Raw genomic sequence first — 18,798 nt, forward strand, 5'->3', positions numbered from 1 at the left:
CTAATTGAGACTCGTTATGACAAGTTGTTATGATCGGCCGGCCGCTGCCCGTGCCGACACACAAGCCGCGCGCATTTTTCCTTTTATCTTCTTTTGTCGTCATAACATTTTATATAACTTGTCGTTATAAATAAAACCACTTTATTACCTATTTGTATTTCACTTTTGAAATTCCTTAAAAATAATATCCGTAACCTTATCCGGTATAATAATCATTCTTAAATCCGTATCCAATCTGTATCTGAAATTCAGATTCCCAGCGTATCCAACCAAGTTATACCCACAACAGGAACCAATCAAGCAATTAGGGGACATTCTGACATGAACATGACGCTAAACTGCTGATTTCTTGTTGCAGGTACCGCCAATTACCGACTCCCGCCGAAGAAAAAGTACGCACAGATACCAGGGTTATCGTCAGGAGATTGTGCACCATCGCCCTACCAAAATATGCCGCTGATGACCCAAAATATGCCTCCTTTGGGTCTAAACATGCCACAATCGAGTCAGAGTATGCCACCGTCGGGTCCACACATGCCTCCATTAAGTCAAACCATGCCAGCAAATCAAACTATACCTCAGTATTTCGTACCAAACATGAATGTCGACGCACAAAATCCTCAATTCAGTACTGATCCAGAAAAATCCATTGAAAACCCGATCCTACATAACGTTGGAAATCAAAGTAACGTCCCATCATATTTCATCCCGGATACAAGTCAGTATAATCAACCGAATAAAGCTGTTGATTTTACCAATCCAGTTGAAAGTCAGGCGCCACAGCAGATGGTCGACATTACGAAAACAAGTGACCGAATAGATGTAAATAAGCCACGTGTAACAGCGCAAAACATTCCAGTAGATAAAACAAATAGTCAACCTTCTGAAATTGAGCTAAATTTCTTTGTTGAGCAAAATACTAGTCAGACTGTTCTACCACCACAATCGTATAACACAAATACAAGTGTTGCTAGCCAAGTGGCCAACTCAGTCCTTCCACCACCACCGATGTTCGCAAATCTACCTCGAAAAGATAGCCTTAGCGCTGGTAAATCAATACTACCTCCTTCTGTCGCTAGGCGTATATCAGCTAAACAACCTTCGAATCAAACACCTCCAGTTCCTTCATTCACTGAGAACATATTTACGCCAGTCATGCCAGAAACTACTGTAGATAAAACGTCACAGGACGCTTCTGGATTGGTAACAGCTCAACCGCGATCGAGTCAATCTGCTTTTACTCCATTCAATCAGCCATCTACTTCGCCAGCAATGAATTTTCCACCTCAAGGGCCAATAGGTTTGCAAAATTTGCCTCCACCACCGAAGTCAGTACCGATAGTGCCACATGCTGAAGAAAAAAACGTTGCACAAACATTTACCCAGCCAAGTATTTCGCCATCGTCTGTAGCAACAGGTTTAAAACAACAGTCGTCAGGTCTTAAGCAAGCGACTGTTTCTCCATCAATATTTACGCCGATGAGTGTACCAGCTTCGTCGTCTTCAGTGGCTATCAACAATCCGCAATCAAAGCCATTGGAATCTTCGGTGACACCGCTAATGTTCCAGCCAAACAACGCACAAGCATTTAGTGAACCGCCCGCGGTTCCACCTACCCTTTTCAGTCCTACCGCGGTCCCAATGACTTCAGTTTCTCAAATGCCACCAACAGTACCATCGGTTTTCAATCCGACTTCTCAAGTTGCGCCACCAGCGTTCTTCAACCCAACCGCTACACCTGCGCAAAATAATGAATATCCACCAAACGACATTCAAACCAAACTACCTATTGTTCAGGGTACTCCTGAACCACCGAAACCCGCCGTGCCAGAACCGCCAAAAGCTTCAGGTGCTGTCAATTTCAGAATGACAAAGAAGAGACCACAGTACTATGCAGGTCCTATAGAAGGAGTTGGTGCAATAAGCAATAATGTGAAACCAGTCATCGCGCCGGTGGATACTGGACCTTTCCAAGGTGCTCTGTTTACACCGCAAGCAAGTAATACCGTCACACCAGTAGCTCCTACTGAGCAATCAGTGCCGTTTGATATAAGCCGACCAACGGCCCCTAGCCATGCACCGTTTGAACTAAATCAACCCCAACAGCAAATGCCGCAATATAATACCGCTTTTGACATGAGCAGGCCGATAACTGAAACTTATAATGAACCGTCTAAGCAAGAATCCAGCGGATTCGGCCTCTTTGGGTCTTTAAAATCTAAGCTCAGCTCTATAGATATCAATAAGATCCAGAATAGCGTGACTACGTTCTTCGATCCTGGGTACAATGAAACCAGGAAAGACACAACTGGTGTACAGGATAATGTGACTTATGGGCAACAGCAGTTTACGCCTTACGCTCAACAGCATTACGGGCCAAGTCAGAGTAGCAATTTCGAAATATTTGTCCCGACCGGCGAACAGCCCGCATCAGGGTCTAACCAAGCATATAACTACCAAACACCTAATCAGAAACAATATAGTTACGACCAGGAGAATCAGAATTTTTACCAAAACCAAGATACTTACAATTACTATCAAAATACCGCGCCGAGCGTTGGTGATTACTATACGGGTGCTAACTATCAAACTAATGTAAACGCAGCGGTGACTTATCAACCCATCTCAACTGGTAACGTCCAACATCAACAAACAGTTGGACAAGGCAATACAGATTTACGTCAAGGGCACGGCCAACAGCACTTAGACTCTAACGTACTACCAGATTCGGCCCTACCACCACAATACTCACAAGACAATCTGAAACCATACATACCAACAGCGACTCATCCTACTATTTCAATGAATATACCAGAATCACAACCTGCAGCTCAAAATATCGACCAATCACAAGCTGAGCCTGCAGCGAAGAATTTATTTGATCCTGTACAGAATCTATTATCACAAAATATAGAGAATGTTCCAGGAACAGTGCCTACAGTTCAAAGTACATTGAATACTCAGAACTCTGCTCAAGATAATTTAAATACGTCGGCTAAGAGTTTCTTCGATAGTCGACAAGAAAATCCACCACCGACTGAAACAAATACTTCAGTAAATGTATTACAAACATCTCGATCATCAATCGAGAAAGCTGAAATAGGATTTACTGTACCAACAAGCATGTTTTCTAGTTTACAGTTAAACGTAGGACTAAATGCGCCTCAAAGAGCATTTAAAACTGGTGAGAGTATATCAAATACTCAACATGTAGGACAAATAATTGCTCTAATAGGAACAGACTCGTCAGCTAAGAACTTATTCGATAGTACTCACTCTGATTTACTTCAGATCTTAAAACAGGGTGATGTTCAAGTAGTTGATATTTCTCCTTCTAATCAAACGAATATAAAAGAGAAGGCGGTCGACCGTGACGCGGCAGCTAGCTTCTTTAGTACACCACCGATCAATCTACAAGCCCATTCAGGAATTCAAAGCGAACAGTTAAAATCCTACCCTGAGGATAGCACTCCAAGAGACAAGACAGAAGATGAAGAATCTAATATACAAGAAAAAACGAAACGTACCGATGTACAGAAGATAATGTTCAACATTCAAGATAATGCAGTCGATTTTTTCGGTTCTCTAAGTGGAAACCGAATGCATCCAGACGGTGGCTTATTTTCTAATTTCTCATTAGCTTCTGATAATAACCAAAGCGACATATTCCAAGAACTAGCGAGAAGTGCCGAAGTTCTAAAAGAAAACATGTGTAAAGATTCACCTCAATTAGATATATCATCTACTGCACTGTTTGGACTATCAAACATGCTTGCCGATAAAACTAAAGAACTGAAAGATTTGCAAGACGAAATGAAAAGTATGAGCATACATGAAACACCTAAAGAAGATGAAGAATTCAATCCAACCACTGATGCGTCCTTTGAAAACCGTGAAGCACCTGATGACAATATAGGTGACGATGATGGATTGAACATTTGCGAAACATGTCGCGAAGTCAACAAACCTGAAGAGAAAGAAAATGAACTGATCGATGACTTGACGACGCAGCTAATTGAAAACATAACATCGCCAATACAGCTTCTGAACCCCGTTGAAGTACCTTTGACGGAAGCCAGTCCTGTAGTGACAGATGTAACGGATTTCGATACTTCTCAGTGTGAGGAAATATCACACATTACTGAAGAAACGATTGAGACTATTCAAGTGCAGTCGGCTACTGAACTGTTAGATGATGAACAACTGACTATTCGACCTTACGGTTGGTCTACGGATGACGTGCAATATTCTCCAAAAACACACGAAGATCGTAACTACACGTTGCCTTATCAAACGAAGAGTTCGGAACATAATTACAACCTGCCTATCCATCCCGATTCTATTGGATTGTTCGGCAGTGACACAGTAACTGCGAACGTAGCGAAAGCTAACGATGAGATAAAGGCTGAGTACAATATGTCGCAGAAAGATACACCGATAGTTTTGCCTAGACAGATGAGTATACCTACAGCACCGCCCGAAGAATATGACACTAAGTCTGAAGGCATTGACGTACATTCTATAGAACAAGACGCTAACAAAGACTTTCCTTTATTCGAGGAATTCGTCATTGAACCTTCGGCTGACGATGACAAAGATGACGAGGAACATAGCGCAGATAAAGTCCGAGATCTAGACTCATTTACAAGCCGTGTCGACAAATTCCAGAAGAAGGAAGAAGTCGACGTATTCGATAAGACTTCGCCTGTTTTTGGTGTAAAATCAGCGCCGAGCCCTTCGATACATATGGCGTCATATTTTGACACGGGAAACTATGCGGTGGAGACGCATTATAGAAACTCTTTGACTTCACCAAACGTGATGAGGATACCGCCAGGGTTCGAGGAAGAGTTTCAGAGGAGACTTAGCGCTCACAATATACACAGGAATGATGTACCACCACCGAGTATACCTGAAACATCAACACAGACGAAATTCACGTATTCTCCAACGTTTAGTATGGCACAGAATGTGACAGATTTTGCTACGTGTGTTACCACCTCACTTGCATCTGGATATGTTGACAAAGCAATTGAAAGAGAAAAGAAGTTGCCAGACTTTGCTACTGCTTTTGGAATCAAAGCCATAATTGAAGACATGTCTGCGGAAACAGTCAAAATTTCAAGCGTAGATGAGCCTGATGTTAAACCTTGTCCTACTATAGAATTAGAAAAACCTATTTTTGGAGCGAAAACTGATGAAGTCACACGTCAGATACCACTTTTCGAAAAGCCCAAAGTAGATCTTAAAATCCAATCCCAACCTCTGCCAGATCCCATAAATTTCTTCGGCGCCAGCGTGGAAAATGTTGAAAAAGCGGACAAAAATGATAATCAATTCAATAGACTAGCTAGTTACTTCTCGGCTCCCGCGAAAGCTGATCACTCGAAGACTTTTTTTGAGTTAAGCCAGAGTCAAAACCACTATCGACAACCAAGCAAAACTAGCGACGGTCAATCTAGCACAAATATTAAACCCGATAATTACCCAATCCAACGTATAAATGCAAACATTTTTAACATTCCACAAGAACAATATCTAGCCAATCTAAACTTAATGCATGATTTAACTAATGTTCAAAACGCTGAATTCAAACCAGAGACAGTTGTAAGAACTGTAAATTATTTCACGATAGAATACGATAATGCTAATTTAGTAAAAGACCTAAATAAGGGCGAACCTGATTATAAGAAAGAAAAACAAGACGATGATTTCGATTCCGATTTAGAAACTTCTCGAGATGATAAGACGTTGAGGAACATAATTAATAGATGTAAACACTGCTGTAACTTAACTGCAGGGCACGTTAGGAAGCTGGACAATATTAACCATGATGTTTTAACAGATTTCAAAGTTAGGAAGTGTATGGATGGTAACTCGGAAGCTAAGAAAGACAATATCATGGAGGGGGTCAAAGAATGTGATACTAGGACCTCTGTTGCGGTCAACTTTGATAGTAGTGCGGACGAAGAGACTAATGAAGGGGTCACAATGATGACTGAGGTACGGGTTTTTTAAGTACTGTAGTGCACACGAGGTCTTAGCGACACCGTAATGAAAACTTTAAGGAATGATTCAGACCATGATTCCGAGATGATATCAAGTGGAGTTTCCTGTCAGAAAATTCATGTCAATTTTAGTGTTTTCATTAACCCTTGATATCAAAGTTTTTGTTACGATGTCACCAACACTATTTATATTACGTTATAATTCGCTACTAGTTTTTTGTTACCTTTATTTTTATTTTTTTCGTAAATCGCCGTCTTATGCTGAATACCATGTAAACTCCTTTCTGAAAACTCGCAATCGGATGTTATGGACGATTTTCATCAAGAAACCTTGTTTTCATTAAATTGGATCGTCTACTAGGTTCACCCTTACCCTCTGCGACTGTCGAGGTCTTCACACGTATCCCTGGACAAGTGTTAATTTTTTTGTGGTTACTAAAATGTTAAAGCACATAATAACGGGTTCTTACCGCGTACTCCACTCCAATTTCATCAGTCATCCCGTGATCATGGCACTTGCAACAGTGTCGAAATATCGGGAGTCTCATATCCCCATTTAAACGTGGTAAGAACCCGTTATTGGTGCTAATTCCTGTAAATACCATCTAATTTTATTTTAGGTTATATCTGTCATTTTCTTATCCGCCGAAAAGGAAAGGGACGGGTAATCGACAAGCATAAAATTTATGGAACACACGTCAATTTTAAGCACAAATCTAAAACAACCGTCTAAAAATTCGCCCGGGTTATTCATTTATTTACTCATTCTTCCTAAAATTAAGAGCTGTCAATCATCCGTCCCTTTCCTTTTCGGCGGATAAGAAAATGACAGGTATAACTTAAAGTAAAATTAAGAGATGTCTGCAGGAATCGGGGCCATTATGTGCTTTAATTATGATAATAACCGCGTAAACTTAAAACAATGTACTAAAATGTTCCTGATTTAACTAAATGTGTTTTCTTTAAAACAATTTAAATATTCCCTAAATTGCATTTTATATGTAAGGTTTTCCCTTCGCGGGTTGGAAGGTCAGACAGGCAGTCGCTTCTGTAAAAAACCGGACCTGTCGAATCTTCAGGTTAGGTAAGCGGACCCAGTCAGAAACGGGATAATGCTTGGGAGATGATGATGATGAAAGGACTTTTTGAGCATTCGTTTTCTTCTTTGCTTATTTGTATAAATGACTGTTTATGCCAAAATAAATGAAAAAATAAAGCAATAGACTAATAAACTCACTATCAAAGACCTGCATATTACAATTAGTCGTTTGTTAAAAAAAAAGCAAATGACAACCAGATGTAAATTCAACTAGGAACTATCCAGGCCACGTTCCCTAAAAAAAAAATAGATGGCGCTGTATAGCTCTAACGTGATAACGTGAGAATCATTCTAGTTATTGGGATAACCAGGTGATTCAGCAGTGTCCTAGCCAAAGGTGATTTACGACCGTGCTCCCATCGGGAATCGAACCCGAACCTCAAGATCGTGAGCCCAATACTCTAACCACTAGACCAGAGAGGCTGTTTTTCACCAATGTCTACCCAAACAAAGGTGATTTACGACCATGCCCCAGAATCGATCTCGGACCTCCAGATCGCCCAATGCTCTAACCACAGAGGCTTTCTTTACTTACTATTTCACGGTAATACCTTCATTGTTCAGAACCGGTCTTCCATGGAGTACTCTCCAGTGAAGCACCACTGGTTCTACCGCGTCGACGTGGACTCCAAGTCCACCTGGCGAGGGTTCTCCGTCAACGACTCCCGGGCTCTCGAGGAGGCCTTCAACAGCCGTGAGTATTTACTACCACGTATTATCCACCCTTATTATAGCCCATATATTTATGTATGTTTTCTTTTTATCGTGTGGGTTGTGAGGTGGAATACCAACCTCCCCCTGACTCCTCTGCTCGTGTTACGACTACATACTTACATCAGTAAGTAGTAACCGGGACCAACGCCTTCATGTGCCTTGCGAAACACGGATCATCTTACTTTCGGGCAATCAGGTGATCAGCCTGTAATGTCCTAACTAAACCAGGGATCGCAAAGTGCGCCAATGATGATCGAGTCGATGGCAAACTAAATAGTATCAGCCGAAAACTTGGCAACAAGTATGGCGCTATCTGCAGCGCTCATCAGATCCTCCTGCGTGCAGGTGTTCGGGCACGCAGGACACGATGTAAGATGTTCCATCGTATGGGGAACAGTGCCGCACTTGCACTTTAAGTTACGAGCCATCCGAGAAACCTCACATGAACAAATTGTCCTTATTTCAAAAAATATTTTTTTTTAATTTATGATGGGTGGATGCTTGAAGACTCCCAGATTACCTAAATTATAATAATGCCTGGTATTAAATGTAAACACATTTAATACTTATTAAATAACTTGTAATATATACCCACATTGATTTAAAAGATGTGTTGCTGTTGCAGTTTCTTGTCATTTCTTCTCCTCATAACACCTTGCGAAATGACGTAGATTCAAAAATGTTAAATTAACAAGTTTATCCATGATAATTACGTTGAATAAATGATTCTGACTTCTGATTTTCCACAGCTAACCTGAGCGAGGACACCCTGGTGGCTACTGACGGTGGCAGATACGACGTGAACGTAACTGGACGACTTCGGTTTCCGGTGTACTGGACCGACAAACCCACTAATGTCAGACGGTAAGTCGTACCACCAGCTTGTCAAGCACCTTGTGGCACTAAGAAAGACTTTTCTTTAAACGAGGAATTGGTCATTGAACCTTCGGCTGATGATGACAAAGATGACGAGGAACACAGCGCAGATTAAGTCCGAGATATACAACAACATGATAAGCCGTGTCGACAAATCCCAGGAGGAAGAACTCTACGTGTTCGATAAGACTTCGCCTGTTTTCGGTGTTAATCCAAGCCGAGCCCTTCGATACGTCATCAATTTAAGAGAGATATCTGTTAATGAAGAACCCTGTGGTGTGTGTTTTCAGATGTAGCTGGTTCTACAAAGGCACGACAGACGCCAGATATGTGCCGTATACAGAAACCGTCGCGGAAAAATTAGAGGTAATTAGAGGTATATATACTAGAAACATAAAAATATCACACGTAACACAAATATTCACCAATCAGTTTCTTTCCTTCTTTCTTCGAAAGGGTGGCTTGTCTGTCGGTTTTTTATAGGATACACTTCGGTGAGTGTGAGCTTCACAAGAGATGTTTTTACGGCTAATAGCCGGAACCAACGGCTTTACGTACGCACCAAAGCACGGAATCATCTTACTTTTTTCAGACAATCGGGTGAATCAAGCCTGTAAAGTCCTTACCAAACAAAGGACAGTCACACAAAGTGACTTCGACAATGTCTCCATCGGGAATCAATACCGGGCCTCCAGATCGTGAGCCTAACGGTCTAACCACAGAGGCTGTTACGGTTATGGTTATTAAATAGAATTCTTCGTCCACCAGGAGGAGTACCGCCACGGTATGACGACAGGCGAGTGGCATCGGCGACTGGTGCTTCCCAACAACGAAATGGTGGTGATGCACGGCCCCGCTGTCATGGTGCACTTCCTCCAGGGCAGCGCCACTGACGCCTTCAGCGCCCCGCCGGTACCTATGTTAATAATAATCCCCCTAAGCCCCACTTTCCCGGTCCACTAACCCCCAACCCAATAGTCCAGATCCCTTTGTTCCAATAATATGCAGTAGTCCAACAGAGGTGTTGTCTTTGGGTGCACTTCTATAGTGCATACAGGGATGCTGTCATCCTACATCCCGACGACCCGATTACTCTAGCCTAGGCAGCTGATCAGCTCGCGACACCAAACACTTCAGCACCCCGATACCGACCCCGCCAACGTGGTCGACGATTTCCCTCATTCGGCGCTTATCTCTATCGACCCACTAGGGTCGATTAATTCTTTCAAATATTTTTCTTCTCAGACGACGCCCTGAGCCGAGGTTCGCGCCCAACTGGGCACCCTCAGGCCTGTTGTCTTAAACTTTATACCGGGTGAGAGCCTTCAGCGCTCCCCATTTGTCCGGCCAAGTAGTTAATGCCACTACAATAAGTCACGTCAAAAAAAAATGACATCCTACGGAAAAAGGCAGTTAAGTGACATTTGGAAGTTTTTGAACTAATGATACCATCAGATTCAGTAAAGGAAGCTGCGTCATCTGATCGGTGTATTTTTATTAGTTTCAAAGATACGGTAGACATTTTGAAGTTTAGTAAGAGAAGAGGCAATAGGGTAGTTTCCAAGTAGTCAACAAGTTTGTTTGTGTTTATGGAGTTGGGAGTGGAATTCTCTGCCGTCTTCTGTATTTCCGAACGCATATAACCCGGGTGCTTTCAAGGCCAGAGTGAACAGGCACCTTCTGGACGAGATCCATCCTAGGCCTCGTCAATGCCTTCGGGCAAGTCTGGGGCGAAGAGTAAACCCATCAAAGGTAAAAAAAAAATATGAAAATAAACCTATGACGTTTTTAACTTTAACGGTCTTTTACCGTATGAGGGCAGGATAATCGCCTAACCTAACCTTTTCCTAACCCTATCCCGCTTCCACCTTTTCCACAGCTCCCCCAAATATTCGCATTCGGCAAGCGTGTATACCGTAACCCCCCCAAGATCAGGGTGTCGCGCGACCAGCCCGAGAAGATCGACCACCTGGTGATGCTGGTGCACGGAGCTGGCGAGTACAGGCACCAGAAGGAGAAGATTGTTAGTTGAAAACCCTGAAATTTCCATTTGATATTAACTCAGAATCGTGAGCTGAATCATCCCCTCAGTATTCGTTACGGTGTCACTAACACCCCGTGTAGTATTAGACAGGATGGCCAGATAGATTAAAAAAGCCACATCGGAGCAATTCATTTAAAGCGTTTAACTATAAAATCATAGTATTATATTTATTCCCTAAAGATCGGAAAGAGGAAAACTTGGCGGTGAAGGAAAACATCGTGAGGAAACCCACATCCCCGAGGAATGTATTTCGGATGTATGTGACCTAACCTGTATTGGGCTGGTTTTCCCTTCGCGGGTTGGAAGGTCAGACAGGCAGTCGCTTCTGTAAAAACCGGACATGTCAAATATTCAGGTTAGGTAAGCGGATCCTATGAAAACGGGATAACGTTAGGGAGATGATAATGACGATGATGTTGTCAATTACGAGTCGTTTTGTCATAAGCTCTTTTATGTCATAAAATTGGATCTACGTACTCCACTCCAATCTCATCAGTCATCCAGTGATCATGGCACTTGCAACTGTGTCGAAATATCGGGAGCCTCATATCCCTTTTAAACGCGGTAGGAACTCGTTATTATGTGTTTTAATTGTCATAAAATTGTTGATCCCATAGCCAAGAATTCAGTCTTGTTTTAAAGGTTTTAGGAGACAAAATGAGCTTATGTTTAAGTTTCAAACTCTACCATCTTCGTTCAGCAATCAACGATGCGACCCCGTGTCGTTCGACGCGGCTACGACGAATCAGAGATTGAAGAAGTGGAGCCTTCAAGCATAGACCACCTGCTGTTGCTGTGCCATGGCGTCGGCTCAGCCTGTGACATGCGGTTCAGATCTGTTGAGGAAGTCGGTAAGACCCGTACCAATACCAATGAATCGAAATCGCTCTGCACCAGGGGCTCAGCTATATTACCTCAGCCCCCTCGGTCTTACTTTAAAACGAGGTGTTTTGTATGAAGTGTCCTAGGTGTGCCACAATTTAAAATTTGAAGTCAATATTGAGGATCTTCTACAGGCTTAAATAAATTTAAAATAATGACGTTTCCGTGCTTACTAATATACCAGACTGCTCTTTATGCGTACAACAATAGAGAGTTGTACAGTTGCAGAGGTGACAGACGAGGACACGATGCTCGGCACGCGCATATACTCGACGGGGTTCCTCATAGGCTCCGGAGGAGCGCGAAAACTGTGCATGTCATGGCCCCGGGAGTGTACATCAAACTGCCTGACCATATCATACAAGCAAAGAATTGTACTATATTTAAACTTAAATTTAAAAAATGGCTTATTGAGCAGGTATTCTATAGTTTTGACGACCTGTAATTGATAATATATTTTAATGTAATTGAATTCCGTAGTAATATTTAATTTCATTGAATTTTGTAATATCTGTGACGTGTAATTATTATTATCAATAAATGACTATGACTTATGTTATCCTAGTACATCGTCTGTGAATCTCTGTTAAGTATAACACCAGTATTTGAAGATGTTCACTCTACACGGGATCGCTGATGATATAGTCGTGAATTTATGTTTACATTTATGTTATAGTGGACGACTTCAGAACGACGAGTCTGCAGCTCATCCAGTCTCATTACAAGAACTCCTTTGACAGCGGCGTTGTGGGACGAGTCGAGGTATGTGTGTATTAATGTCTGTGCGTGTGTTCGTTCGTGTGTGTGTGTGCCAAGGTGTGTGCGTGAGAGAGAGTGAGGGTGTGTGTGTGAGAGAGAGTGAGGGTGTGTGTGTGTGTTTGTGTGTGTGTGTGTGTGTGTGTCAGTGTGTGTGTGTGTGAGGAAGAGAGAGAGTGAGGGTGTGTGCGTGTGTGTGTATGAGAGACAGTGAGGATGCGTTTGTGAGAGAGACTGAGGATGTGTGTGTGTGTGTGCGTGATGTGTGTTATTTCCTTTTATATTGTGTGTATTACAGCTTATAATTTAAATGTGTGCCGTACCCCCCCAGGTGCTCCCGATCTCGTGGCACGCGACGCTGCACTCGGGCGAGACGGGCGTGGACCGGCGTCTGGCGCGCATCACGCTGGACAGCATCCCGCGGCTGCGGAACTTCACCAACGACACCGTGCTCGACGTGCTCTTCTACACCAGCCCCGTCTTCTGCCAGGTGAGGGGGAGGGGGTTCAAAGTTGTAAGACCAAAGACCTTGGGTTCCTAAATTTTGGAAAATTCCTATGCACATTTCCAATATTTCCTCACTTAAGGAATTTGCGAATTTCAAGAATTTGCAGCGTTTTAGGAATGAAGACATTTCAAGGATTGGACATTCAGGCATTAATCTTTTTTTCTTCTTCGAAACGATAGCACGATAAGGTAAGGAGCCGTGGTAGCCCAGTTGGTAGAACGCTTGCTTCTCACTTTGAGGTCACAGGTTCGAATCCAGCACAGGCCTAAAGCAATGATTGTCGAATTTGTTTTCGAATTCATGTTTGGATCATAAATGATACGCACGTGATAATTCACGTGCTCAGAGGTGAAGGAAATCATCGTGAAGAAACCCACATTCCCGAAATTTTGTGACGGGAAATTCCACTTGATATTAAATCAGAATCATGGTCAGAATCATCCCCCTCAGTATTCGTTACGATGTTATTAACACACTGTACACCCAGTTGGCTGTTGAAAAGTCTATAGTAACCTCAAGATAAGCCAATGGGGTCTGGAATTTAAAAAAAAATCGGTGCCTTATTTGTCAATCGCTTGGCTTCTAGTCAAAAACACACTCTACACACCCACACACATACTTACATGTTCACACACTCACATAAAACCTCATACACATTCACCACATAATTAGCTTATATTTTATTTTATTTTTTCTTCTTTTCTATTTTATTTTTCTTGTATAAAATGTTCTTTCTCGTTTAAAGTATTAGCTCGCTGTATAAGCATATTATCTATTCCGTAATGTCCGAAGGTTGGGGCCTGGTGATCTGTAACACAGGCTCACGCCTGCTTTATTAATTTTGTACCCGTATTCATTGGATATTGTACTCAAGTTCTAAGCTAGTGAGAGAAATAAACATTATTTTTATTTATTATTTATTTATTTAAAAACGACTATTTTGTTACAGACGATAATCAACACGGTATGCCTGGAGCTGAACCGTATCTACGCGTTGTTCTGCGCGCGCAACCCCGGCTTCCAGGGCGGCGTGTCGCTCGGGGGACACTCGCTGGGCAGCGTCATCCTGTACGACCTGCTGTGCCACCAGTCGCCGCCGGTGAGTTAGCAATGGGGTATAGAATCCAGCAATTTGCAACTTGGACATTTTGCGACTTCGGCATTTTGCGACTTGGACATTTTGCGACCTGCACATTTTGCAACTTGGATGTTATGGGACCTGGGCATTTTGCAACTTGGACATTTTGCGACTTAGACATTTTGCGACTTGGACATTTTGCGACTTGGACATTTTGCGACTTAGACATTTTGCGACCTGCACATTTTGCAACTTGGATGTTATGGGACCTGGGCATTTTGCAACTTGGATATTTTAGACTCTCTACTGATATACCTTTCTAACGAAAAAACCGTATTAAAATCTGATCATCCGTTTGGGAGCTACGATGCCACAGACAGACACATACACATTTACTCACACACACAGACAAGTCAAACTTGTAACACCCCGTCGTTTTTGCGTCGGGGGATAAAAATAGTGTTTAGGTGTCAGGGATGTGGTATTTGGGTGTAACTTGTGGAATTTTAATGTAGGAATGTGAGAATACTATGGAGGGGTGATGAATGGGAATTTTATTGTTTATGGTATGAAAGGAGGATGGTTAATGAATGGGACGTAAGGCAGTTTTAAAAAGTAAAAAAGGGGAGTCTTTGGTGCGATGTCGGACGGGGGAGATGATTTTGGTTTTTCTATAAGGTGCAAAGGGAGTAAAATAAAAATAAAATACAAAATCGTTTATTTCGGACAAATTCCATAGTATATTTTTTTCTCTTCTTTGGCGCCATAGAATGTTAGTAGAGTGTGTGAAGCTCCATCCACCTTTTTAGAACGGGGGAGTCCCACCTATCACGTAACGTCATCGGGATACTGACAAAAGACAAAAAAAAAACAAAAGAAAAGACAAAAAAACACGACATAAAAAATAAAAAACACAAAAAGGAGGAAAGACTTTTAAAAAATATCCCGAGTTATTTCATTATCCCACATTAATGAGGCGCCTTCTGTAGCCCCCGCAGCCTGGGATCGGCAGCAAGCGCTACGTCAGCGGCGCAGCGGGCACCGGCCAGCCCGCGGTGCAATACCCCGCGCTCGACTTCAAGCCCACCGCGCTGTACGCGCTGGGCAGCCCCATCGGTGAGTACTATTCCCTCAATCAGCGCTTACCGCTATCCCCCCAACCCAATAGCCCAGATCCCTTTGTTCCAATAATATGCAGTAGTCCAACAGAGGTGTTGTCTTTGGGTGCACTTCTAAAGTGCATACAGGGATACTGTCATCCTACATCCCGACGACCCGATTACTCTAGCCTAGGCAGCTAATCAGCTCGCGACACCAAACACTTCAGGACCCCGATATCGACCCACTAGGGTTGATTAAATCTTTCAAATATTTTTCCTGTCAGACGACGCCCTGAGCCGAGGTTCGCGCCCAACTGGGCACCCTCAGGCCTGTTGTCTTAAACGTTGTACCGGGTGAGAGCCTTCAGCGCTCCCCATTTGTCCGGCCGAGTAGTAAATGCCATCTGCGGCAAATTTGGAATTCCATTTGCTTCGATCCTGGCACACTCCTCTTGCTTCCTCCACATTGATTAATCTTATGTGATGTATGTTATGTCGTTAACAGCAATATTCGAGTGTATCCGCGGTGTGGATTCTCTCGGTATGGACTTCTCCCTGCCGACCTGCAAGAATTTCTTCAACATATTCCACCCCTACGACCCTATCGCTTACAGGTAAGACCATTTATTTATTTAATATTTGGGAGACAGCTCTTAACAACTATAGCAAAAATATTATACTTAAAAACTAAGCCAATAACAGGTTTCCACCTATATAAAACAGAATTAAAATATTAAAAATTGAGCGCACTAACAAGGTCTAAGGACATGCACAGATGCCTAAGACAGTACAAAGACAAACGCTGACTTAAACAATAAAAATAACGCTACTATCTTAATATTGAAAACTATATAACAAAGTGAAACTACACTAACAATGGCAAAATAATTTATATATACCATAGAGTTTTTATTGGAGCATAGTCGGCGGGACAACAATATGCACAAAACGTGCATATTATATCGATGTCGTGGCCAGATCGTAAAATTGATTATTTCATTTTTGCCAACTTAAGTTGGCAATTTCATGAAAAATGACCATTTCATGAAATAGTCGAACACATCATGAAATGATCAATTCTAAGATCTGGCCACGACATGTATACTAATCTACAAATGGTGGTGGGGACATATCAGAAAAATCATTTTGTGATCCCTAGTTTGGTTAGGACATTACAGGCTGATCACCTGATTGTCTGAAAGTAAGACGATCCGTGCTTCGGAAGGCAGGTTAAGCCGTTGGTCCCGGGTCCTATTTTTGTGAGTAATCGTTACATGAGCCATGTCAGGGGCCTTTGGCGGCTCAGTAATAACCCTGACGCCATGGTTGATGAGGTTGGTATTCCACCTCACAACCCACACGACAAGAAGAAGAGACCTACAGATTAGGATACTAGAAAGAAAGAAAGAAACGTTTATTATAAAGGGACACCACAGTAACAAATACAAAACATATATATAATTTAAAACACGGAGTAACACACAACTTACAATCAAACAAAACACATAATAAAAACAACATACACGAGAAATACAAATAATTGAGTGTATGGACTGGTCAAGGATGGTGGTGGTGTCCTTTATAAAAGGGCCTCACTCAGCATAAGCCGCGGCGCGAGCCACGACGCTGGTATTCTGTGGACCCTGCTAAGTCAAATTCAAATTCAAAAATATCTTTATTCAGTAGGTAACATAGTTACACTTTGAATCGTCAATTTTTACATAACGAACGTCTCATCCGCCTAAAACTACTGCAGCTTCTCACAACCTGTATAGCCGGGGAAAAGAAGCTGCAAGAAAAACCTCGGCACAGGGCCCTAGACGTTCTTTAAAAAAATAAAAATAAACATAAAATATTGGTATACAATTGAGTAATTTAGCTGCATAATATCAGTTCTCAGACAGTTAATCCCATGCATTCATATCTTCTAAATAATTACTAACTTTATAATAAGTGAGGCACGGAAGCCGTGTCTCCCACAAATACAACTTGAATGAATACACTATGTTGTGGTGATTGAAATAAATTGTTATATTGCAGAATAGAGCCACTGATTAACCCACAACTGCGAGACGTGAAGCCATCCTTGATACCGCACCACAAGGGAAGGAAGAGAATGCACTTAGGTGAATATTTGTTCCTTTATCCTTAGACCATATACAGGGGACGTATTAGTTAGTGACATCGTAACGAAAACTTTGAGGAATGATTCAGACCATGATTCTGAGTTGACATCAAGTGGAATATCCCGTCGCAAAAGTATGGAATTGAAGATAATTAAAAAAAGACTAAGATTTTCATAAATTTTCCGCCAGGAAATTCCACTTGATATCAACTCAGAATCATGGTCTGAATCATCCCCCTGAGTATTCGTTACGGTGTCACTAACTCCCATACCTACTTGTATGGCTATCTGTATGTACGGCCAGGAGCATTAATATGTATACACTTTGGTACCATGTCACATTAGCTTTTTTGACAAATTGAACTATAAGTCTTACTAGATGTCAAATATGTTAGTGCGACAGAGTTCTAAAGTGGGTACATTATATTGCTCATGACTGTACTTGTACGGGGTGTAAGTGACATCGTAAGGGATTATTCTGGGTTAATATCAAGTGGAATTTTCCATTGCAAAAGTATAGAATTGAATATAATTAAAAAAAACTAAAAATAAACACGAATTTTGAAACGAAAAATTCCACTTGATATAAACTCAGAATCATGGTCTGAATCATCCCCCTCAGTATTCGTTACGATGTCACTGACACCCTGTATATAGTCCTCCTTATCGTGAGGAAACCCACATTCCCGAGAAATGTATTTCGGAGGTGTGCGTCCTAACCTGTATTGGGCTGGTTTTCCCTTTGCGGGTTGGAAGGTCAGACAGGCAGTCGCTTCTGTAAAAAACCGGACCTGTCAAATCTTCAGGTTAGGTAAGCGGACCCTATGAGAAACGGGAATACAGACGAAAAGTAAAATGATATTGATTTTTGTTCATCTTAGACTGGCTTCTATTTCTAGATTAGATTTTATATTTTATCTTTGACCCGGTCAAATATTGGGATGTTTAGACATACGCTTCATCATCATCATCAGAGTTATTCTTTGCTTCAGAGTTGAAGGACACGATGGCCCGCGTCGGGGCTGACATCAAGCAGAAGCTGATTGAAAGCATCAAGAGCACGTGGTCCAGCATGTGGAAGACACAACCGCCGCCCACAGACAGACAGCTGGAGAAGGTAAGGGTGAATATCAAAATGTGCCAAGTTTGGTGGCGAACTGTCATAATTTTTTCGTGAAAAATTGGGTTCCGACATGAAGGGATCCTTTTTCACGTCGGAACAGAGGATCCTTTTCATGACGGAACCCAATTTTTCACGAAAAAATTATATGAAATTTCGCCACCAAACTTGAAATTTTGATATTCACCCGTAACCTGCACAATTAAACACTTACAGTGTTACTACAAAACACAAACTAAAAATAAACTAGGTTTGAAATAGTATTTCACGCCACGAAAGAAGTCGGCGGATTTTAATGAAACTAACTTGACAAGTCATAATAATTCTGTGCAGAATCTGCGACAGTAGCGCCGCGGCCTTCGGGACTTCTTTCGTATACGGATTATATTTTAAACATAGTTTATCTTTTAATCTTTGTTTTGTAGTAACACTGTTAATCTCACTTCACACTTATTTATTATACTCACAAGAACATCGACAAAAAAAAC

General features: G+C 41.9%; 1 protein-coding gene across 1 annotated transcript in view; it reads left to right on the forward strand.

Moving 5' to 3' along the window:
* LOC126379349 (uncharacterized) overlaps positions 1-18,798 on the forward strand; it is a 113,982-nt gene that overhangs the window by 87,490 nt on the left and 7,694 nt on the right. The window contains exons 3-15 of the mRNA XM_050028055.1: positions 359-6,003; positions 7,672-7,801; positions 8,571-8,685; positions 8,988-9,063; positions 9,466-9,609; positions 11,442-11,592; positions 12,300-12,385; positions 12,711-12,869; positions 13,837-13,986; positions 14,955-15,081; positions 15,571-15,679; positions 17,106-17,191; positions 18,183-18,307. Of these exons, the coding sequence (XP_049884012.1) occupies positions 359-6,003; positions 7,672-7,801; positions 8,571-8,685; positions 8,988-9,063; positions 9,466-9,609; positions 11,442-11,592; positions 12,300-12,385; positions 12,711-12,869; positions 13,837-13,986; positions 14,955-15,081; positions 15,571-15,679; positions 17,106-17,191; positions 18,183-18,307 (7,103 nt within the window). The remainder of the gene's footprint in view (positions 1-358; positions 6,004-7,671; positions 7,802-8,570; positions 8,686-8,987; positions 9,064-9,465; positions 9,610-11,441; positions 11,593-12,299; positions 12,386-12,710; positions 12,870-13,836; positions 13,987-14,954; positions 15,082-15,570; positions 15,680-17,105; positions 17,192-18,182; positions 18,308-18,798) is intronic.

This window comes from Pectinophora gossypiella, chromosome 29 (assembly GCF_024362695.1).
Source record: "Pectinophora gossypiella chromosome 29, ilPecGoss1.1, whole genome shotgun sequence".
Classification (NCBI taxonomy): Eukaryota; Metazoa; Arthropoda; class Insecta; order Lepidoptera; family Gelechiidae; genus Pectinophora; species Pectinophora gossypiella.